Genomic DNA, 8371 nt, shown 5'->3' with positions numbered 1-8371 from the left:
GTTTATTCAATGAAGAGCCATCCTTAAGTATCTGGGAAGCAAGGCAGCATGACTAGAATAAAGAGATGTCATTTTTCCCTCAAGGTCTAAAATGTTAATGAAAAGTGTCTAAGGTAACTATAACAGCAATGAATGGAATGATTGGACAAGCAAAGCAGAGACTTTTTAGCCCACTAAAGTCCAAGTAGTGGTCAGGAATTGACTATTGTCTGGACCTGTCAAGCCAGGATAGCCAGATCTCTAGTAAAAAGAGAGGGTTGAAATAGCTACACTTTTAAATTCTTATTTCCAAATTTCTACAAACACTAATCTGACAAATAAGGGAATTAGTAGAGGAATAAATGTCCTAGTCTCATACATGGTGATTAGGCTGGAACTGGAACCCAGGACAGGAGATTGTTTGTACGGAAGGTGTATTAGCTATCCATTGCTGCATCACAAATTATCCTAAAGTTTAATGACTCAAAAAAACATTAATCATTTATTTTTTTCTAGCAATTTCTCCTGGCCAGGAATTCATGAATTGCCTGGCTGGATGATTCAGGCTTCTTAACACCTTCATGAATTGCAGACATCTGAAAGGTTGCCTAGGGCTGGGAGATCCACTTCCTAGATAGCTCAGTCATGACTGCTAGTTGATTTCTCTTCATATGGTCCTCTCTGCAGAGCTGTTTGAGTGTCTGCAGGAAATGATGGCTAGTTTTCACCATAGGGATCAATACAAGAGACAAAATCTGAAGTAATAGTATGTTTTATGATCCAGCCCTGGAAGTCATACATCATTTCTATGGCTGTAGTCTATTGCTAATACATGCCAACCTTGTTTCAGGGCCAACTCTGCTCCTCTGCCAGATGTGTTGTTTTGGACCAGCACCTAAATTCCAAGTCCGTTTCTTCATTTATAATAGAAAAATAACTACTTCCTTTCAGGACCGTTTTTTATGATTAAGAAATACAGAATTATCAAATGTTGCTTAGCATAATGAGTTGCCCCACAACGGGCACTATTTAGAAGTGTTTTCATTTTCCTTATTGATCTCAGGAAGTCTGTCCTTATTCTTCTAAAATTTAAACTCTGAACATCCCTTTTTTTTTTTTGACCCTGGAGAGGCGAGTCAGCAGCTGCCCACCCTCGTACTCCAATTCAGATCTAAAGTAGGACTACAGTGGAAGCGGAACTCTAGTTTCCGGGGAGTGATTCCAGTGCCCGGAGTTCATTGTAAGATGGACCGGAAGTGGGTCCGGAGGCTCTCTTTCCGTCGCAGAGGGCATTTGCTGGCTGCCATTGCGACGACTCCCGGGACTACGGCCGCTGCGTCCGCGTGGCGGTGGTGTGTGGACGCCCTGAAAGCAAAGCGGCTGGGCTCCTGGAAGTCGTCCTCCTCGGCTAATCCATGCCGGGTTGGAGGCTGTTAACGCAGGTCGGCGCCCAAGTGTTGGGTCGAGTCAGGGACGGCCTGGGTGCTGCTCTGGGCCCGGGAAACAGGTAGGAAGGTGTGTGAGAGTCTCTACGTGCACAGCCGCGTCCTGGAGCAGTGGAATGGCCTGGTGCAGTGGGGCCTCCGTTGGGTGGAGGAGGAAGGGGCTCTGTTCAGACGTGGGACACCGAGGAATAAGGGCCGCTAATCTAAGGAAGCACGTTCTAAGGGATTGAAGTGGTGATTTTTAAAAAACGCTTATGAGCCAGCCACTAGCAGCAAATGCTATTAGTAGCAATTATATCTTCCAATTAGTGAGTGTTTGCTAGGCACTAAGCCCCTTGCTATGTGTATTAGATACCTTATCTCATGTAGCCTCACGTCTGCAAACTAAGGTTTACAGATAAAACTGAAGGTTAGAGAGGGGAGTTAATTCGCCCAAAGCTACTTAACTAATAAGTGGAATCTTGGGAGTCTAACCTAAATTTACCTAACTACAAAAGGAGAGTAGACTGCAGAAAGCTTTACTTCTGTTTTTACCCTTCATACAAGAATTAAACCCCTTCTTCCTGACCTCCACCCACTAAGGTCTTTCTTGGTACGTTCACCTGTTCGTAGGTTATGCCTTTTTTGTATCTTTTAACTTTGCACACCCAGTTTCTTCACTTCTTTGAACGTAGGCCATGTCATTGCAGGGAGGAGGTGAGCTTACTATACAAAGATCAGTATGCCACATTCTGCCACCTCCACTGAGTGTAAAACTATTAGGTATATGTTCACATGGGTTAGTGGCTTCTCATTTCTATAGGTAGGACTGGGTTTTTCGGCAGAAGTGGAGGGGGGGCATCTGTTTATCTGCGAGGAGAAAAGTTTTTTTCTCCAGGGTAACCGCTAACAGTTTAAATGTGAGCCTTATCAGAAGGAATGTTGGGAGTCGGGGGGCGGTGAGGGAGAGTTTGGAGGGATGGAAAAAAGGTGTGCAGAATCCAAGCCCTTTCCTAAGGCCCTGACTACACTTCCCAATTTGTGACTTCCCTTTTCTGTATTAAATGGAGGAAGCTTTTAAATTGTGGTTTGGTTATTTTTTTTTTCTTTTTCCTTTTTATAGAACACAAATCTGGCTTTTTGTTAGAAGTCTGCATGGAAAGAGTGTTACTTGGTGGGATGAGCATCTTTCTGAAGAAAATGTCCCATTCATTAAGCAGTTGGTCTCTGATGAAGATAAAGCCCAGTTAGCAAGTAAACTATGTCCTCTGAAAGATGAACCATGGCCTATACATCCTTGGGAACCAGGTGAATATTTTGTATTTGATGAGCTCTCATTTCCTAACTATTGTGTGGCTGGACACATTTAAAATCTAGTAACTGCTTTATAAATTTATCATTTTTTGAATTTATTTTTCATGTGCTATGTCTGTTTTATTGTGGTTTGTTTTTGCAAGTTTATTTCCAACTTCCTAGTCTAGTTTTAGTGAATGTCTGGTAATTAATAAAGACCTCCTTGAGAAGCTGTTTTATAGGTGAAAGGAGAATCATTCTGCATACATTCTCTTGTTTACCTCAGCTAAAAAGAATGTAAGTCAGGAAAGAAAGGCTGGAAGAGTATGATGTAAATTGTAATGCATTCCCCGTCTCTACTAAAATATAAAAAATTAGCTGGATGTGATGGCGCACGTCTGTAGTCCCAGCTACTCGGGAAGCTGAGGCAGGAGAATTGCTTGAACTTGGGAGGCGGAGGTTGCAATGAGCGGAGATCGCGCCACTGCACTCCAGCCTGGCGCCTTGCGACAGAACAAGACTGTCTCAAAAAAAAAATTGTAATACATTGCTTGGATGTTCAGTTGGGATGCTCTAGCACTGTAGTTTGGGCAAGCATAACCCCTGAATCCGCTCTTTGTGTCCAGTAGGTCGCTAAACCCATGTGTGGCCAGACCCAGAAGAATAAGCCCTTTTCTACTGAGTGTGTGGTCCCTGGTTAGGGTTTATTGTGGCAGTTGAATTGGATACTTAACAAAACTTCTTGGGCAACTTTACCAATGTATGCAAGAAATCTAAATGTCTTGTTGTAGACTGACATTTTAGCAATATATGACCAGCTGTGGCATCTCTATAGCCTCAGCTGTCTTCTTAGAGTTTGAGTGGTAGATGTTTTCCAATGAATAAAGTTGGGTAAGAATTGATATTAGGAAAGCAAAGTGATGAATTTATCATGCCCTGTGTGAATGCCATTATTTCTAACTTATCTATTTTCTTTATTTCATACATTTATATTTGTTCATTTTACAAATATTTGTTGAGTACCAGTGTCATGCCAGGCTTGGCTGAAGGCACATCTGTAAAGAACAGTCCTATTTTACTCTGTGAATATATTAGTGTATTTCTTACATGCCTGCTCTTCATAGTGAAACCTGTTTTAGGAAAAACGATTTCATCATGTTGGCAAATGTTGAAAAAGCTTTTGTTTACATTGCTTTGGTTTTAATTGCCAGGTTCTTTTAGAGTTGGCCTTGTTGCCGTGAAGCTGGGCATGATGCCTTTGTGGACTAAGGATGGTCAGAGGCACGTGGTCACATTACTTCAGGTAAGAAAGAAACAGAAGACATAAGGGATATCTGTGTGTTCCAAAATCTGTTTGTGTAAACCTAAACAAGTATTTGTATCCTGAAACATGGAACTGTATGGTGAAGAAAGGGGTAATGTTGAACATAAATAGTATTATAGAACTTATGATGGCTTTAGGAATGTTCTGACCCTTGCCTGAGTAATGACCTTCTGATACTGGTGTTGGGATAACTGGAGCAATGAATTGTTTTTTTTGTTTTTTTTTTTTTAAAGTATAACCAACTTTTTACAGATCCACTTGTTTATTTCATAGTAGGAAAAAATCTCACTCCCATTTTATTTTATTTTATGGAGTTCTTTCAACTCCAAATTACAGTTTTGATCTTTTTGCTAAAAGAATATAATACTCTTGTCTGGTGAAGCTGTATTTTGTTCACTAAAATAAGCTATAATATAACAGATACGAATGTGAGTCCTGAGACCAGAATACCTGAGCTGCAGCCCTGATTTTGCCACTTGCTGGCTGTGTTCCTTAGAATACTGCGCCTCATCTGTAAAAGATACTCTATTCTGTAAAAGAAATAATTATGACCTACCTCAAAAGGTTGTTGTATAGATTGCACAAGATGATAAATGTCAGGCCCTTGAAACAATGTTAAGTGTCCACTAAATATTGGCTAATATTGTCTTTATTATTGTGGTGGTTATTGTTGTTGTAGAAAGATCACTGATAAGAGATTATCACTTCCCAAATCACTTTGAACAACTCAGTTGATCCTTGGAGCTTAGTCTTAGGCAAGTAATGATACAGGTGATGATTCTTAAAGTAAGAGCTCATGCACCTAAGTGCTTTGGAGTGCTAATAAGGCACAAAGAATCTGTAGACCCTTTGCAAATTATTGTTGGCTCTCAATGATCAAGTATAAGACAATAGTTTTGTGAACTCTGAAGAAACTGGGAGTGCTTTCAGGAATGGCTGGTGAGATTGTAAATTGTTACAAAACCATTTTGGAAAACACTTTAGCATTGTGTGGCAAAATTGAGACAGGTAAGCTTTGTAGTCTAGCAGTTCCACTCCCAAAGTATTACTAGAAAACTTGAACAGTAGCATCACGCTTAATCCCAACAAACTGGAAATAACCCAAGTGTCTGTACACCGTGGAACAGATAAACAAATCATGTTATATTCACATAGTGAAATGCTGTACAACAATGAAAATGAACAGAATAGAGCTACACACAGTATAGATGAACCTTACAAATAGGTTGAATGAAGTAAGACATGGAAGAGTAGGTAAAATCTGATTCCATTTACATAAAGTTTAAAGCAGACAACTCTAAATTTATTATTAAGCAATACTTTCACATATAGTAATTATTAAAAAAAAGTAAATGGTTACATAAATGTCAAGAGTTATTTCTAGGGCAGTGCTTCTCAAACTTTAGAGAACCTCAGAATCACTTAGAGGTCTTCTAAAACACAAAGATTCTGATTCATTAGGTCTGGATTGAGGCCTAAGAATCTGCATCTTTATTAGGGGATCCTAACACTGCTTGTCTAGTGACCATACTTTGAGAACTCCTGCTCTGGGATAAAAACATGAGTTGGTGATTGGGAAGAGACACACACAGGCTTTTGGGATTTTAATTCTTGAACTGAGTAGTGGTTACATGTACATTTTGTTTATACTCATTTTGTCATATATTTATGTTCTTTTCTGTATGTTGTATTTAATCATTTCCTTTAAAGATTTATGTTTTTAAGATTGTGGTTGGTGTTAGAGGAAAGATGAGGTAAGTAACTGTAGGGAATTCCTGTTTGTCCTAAAGTCTCAATGTGGCTGGTTTGCGATGTTAAAATATATATTGGCACATGCTTTGTTTGTTTGTTTATTTATTTATTTATTTATTTTTAGGTACAAGACTGTCATGTCCTAAAATATGTTTCAAAGGAAAACCATGATGGAAAAATGGCAGCCCTGTCTGTTGGAGGAAAAACCGTATCACGTTTTCGTGTAAGGATGTATTTTCATAGCTAGAATACTGCATTTTTCATTAGTTTCAAATCTGGATGAGTTTATGTTTTGAGATTGTTCCACAGCCACAAACTTGCATTTGTTTGTGAGGTAAATTGTGTATTTGGGGGAGGCAGTCTGGCCAAGCCATTTTGCCCAGGAGTCTGGGAGACTTTTGAGTTTGTTCTAGTACCTCTTCCTGTATCTGGAAGAGGTAATTTTACTTCTCAAAGCTGTAGTGTTTGTATATCTGTACAATGGGAATAAAAATACTACTTCCCTAATAGGTTTGTCACAAGGTTTAAATTAGGTTTTTCAGATGTGCCTGGAATATAATAGACACTCAATAGATTTGATTATTTTGTTACTGTTTTATGTTTCATTTCACTTTCTTCCTACGGAAAATTGTCTTAATGCTTGACACAAAGAGCATGTGGAAATTAATTTTGTGTATTCTAGAAGGAGCTTTCAGTTTTTGGGAGAAAGCTGTATAAGAACCCACATCAGATTTTTTAGTCAAGCATTTTTTTCCTAAGGAGAGTACCGAGTTTGTAGTTTTGAGTTTGGAAAAGCTGCCCATTGAGTATCCTGTATTGAATAACTGAAACCAGAAAATCTTTCTTTATATGTTGATGGTTTTCACTAAACATCTTTCAGTTTACTAGAACACGTTGCTTATGTTTTTCATTGTAAATGGTTTATGAAATGAACATGGCAGAAATTAGGATACAACCCATACTCTCTGACTGTCAAAACTATCAGGTCGTTATTGTGTGCCTACTGACTACTCTACTTTCTTATCATAGTTAAGTTTTATTGAACATTTATTACATGCCAGGTGCATAAGCATTAGACCTTTTTCATTTGTTACCTTATGAAAGTTTTCAGCCTCTGAGGCTAACACAGTTAACAAACTCATTCAGAGTCACCCCGTGGTAAGAAGAGGCAGAGTGACAGACTCCAGAGCCTTACTTAACTGCGTCTTGATATCTCCCACTGGGAGCTCATAGGCTAGTGAGGAAATAAACCAGCCATCCCAGTACAATACTGTAAATCCAAGGAGCACAGAACCGGAGATAGCCAGTTCTGCTAGGGAAAAGCCCAGGTGGTTTCACAAGAAGAACAGAAAGGAAAATAGGTGTTACAGGCATGCCAGAGAGAATGGCCTCTGCAAAAGCAGAGACAACATGCAAGAGCATGTGTATTTGGGAAGAGAAGTGTGATGTGGCCACGTTTTAGTGTGCAGGCCTGGGCCAGTGGGGGTAGGGTCGTGAAGCTGCAGCTATCAAGGTGGTGTGTGAAGGAGTTCAGATTTCATCTTGTAGACTTTGAGGAGCTTTCTAAATTCTTTAACTAGGTCAGTAAGTTGTTCAGATTGTTAAATTAATTAACTAAAATTTTAAAAATCTGGTAGGAGGGAAGGCTTTTTAGGAGATTGTTTTAAGAGACCAGGGGAGAGTTGATAAGAGCCTTTAGAAGAAGCAAGGCAGTTGCATTGAGAATGGAAGGTGCAGGGATTGGAAAGGAATGGGTGGGAGGATCCAGCTAGGTCAATGCCGATGCCATACCCTGGGATAGGAACAAGGAAAGGGAAGCTTTGGAGGAAAGAGATGTTTGAGGTGTTTACAGGAAATTATAGTTTTATAAATGGTGAGAAATATTGATTGGTCAATGAGTAGTGGTGGAAGTCATTGGAATCTGTGACATGGTTTATTTTGTTTCGTGTTAGAGAAGTTAGCTATTTTGAATATTATGGTAGTATAGTCCATTTATTTTTCTTTAAAACTTTATAGTAATATCTATCCTGCCATTCTTGACAGTTTATTGACTAACAAACTTAGGTTTCAAATAACTTCCTAGTAATTGTAAAGTACAATGAGATAGTTATGGGAACTTTAAAAAAAAATCAAGTGTTTGACTTTTAAAAATGTGTTAATATGTACCAGCCTTCATATGAATGATTCTTTGGTTTGATAGATGCCACTGTTTTCTAATTGATTGTACTTCTGTGTTTTTGTAATGACTAGCGTCATCATCTTCATTTTCATTACCAGCTTTGTAAATGGTTGACATCATTACCTTGATATTTCTAAATCAGGCATGCTAGGGTAATCCATTCCCAGCAGGTCTGTAAAGATTGCTCCCTCTGAAATATGAGGTGGTGAGAAAACGAGTGATGTGGGATCAGAGGAGTTAAGTTCTAATCCTGATTTCTACCTTTAAGTCCCCTTTACTCACCTTTTGAACATCTATTTTCCTACTCATAAAAAAAGAGAATAGGACTTGATGGTCTCTAAATTATCTTTCAGCTCTGAAAGTCTCACATTGGTACTCTGAAGATTTTAATTCTCAAGAACAACTCTGGGGGAAAAAAGT

General features: G+C 38.9%; 1 protein-coding gene across 3 annotated transcripts in view; it reads left to right on the top strand.

The window, feature by feature from the left end:
- The first annotated feature begins 1221 nt into the window (after positions 1–1221).
- The window catches only part of MRPL3 (mitochondrial ribosomal protein L3), a 40344-nt gene continuing 33194 nt past the window's right edge, over positions 1222–8371 (top strand). Inside the window, exons 1-4 of one of the 3 annotated variants that reach the window (XM_017510178.2) lie at positions 1222–1486; positions 2527–2711; positions 3908–3999; positions 5897–5995. In XM_017510178.2, coding sequence (XP_017365667.1) covers positions 1395–1486; positions 2527–2711; positions 3908–3999; positions 5897–5995 — 468 coding nt within the window. In that variant the 5' untranslated portion in view covers positions 1222–1394. Of the gene's footprint in view, positions 1495–2526; positions 2712–3907; positions 4000–5896; positions 5996–8371 lie in introns of all 3 variants that reach the window. The other 2 variants (XM_037731939.1, XM_017510179.2) reach the window with 2 other exon arrangements.

The sequence above is a fragment of the Cebus imitator genome, unplaced genomic scaffold (genome assembly GCF_001604975.1).
Source record: "Cebus imitator isolate Cc_AM_T3 unplaced genomic scaffold, Cebus_imitator-1.0 Scaffold432, whole genome shotgun sequence".
Classification (NCBI taxonomy): Eukaryota; Metazoa; Chordata; class Mammalia; order Primates; family Cebidae; genus Cebus; species Cebus imitator.
The sequence above is the reverse complement of the archived record's forward strand: the minus strand, read 5'-3'. Positions and strand labels throughout refer to the sequence as shown.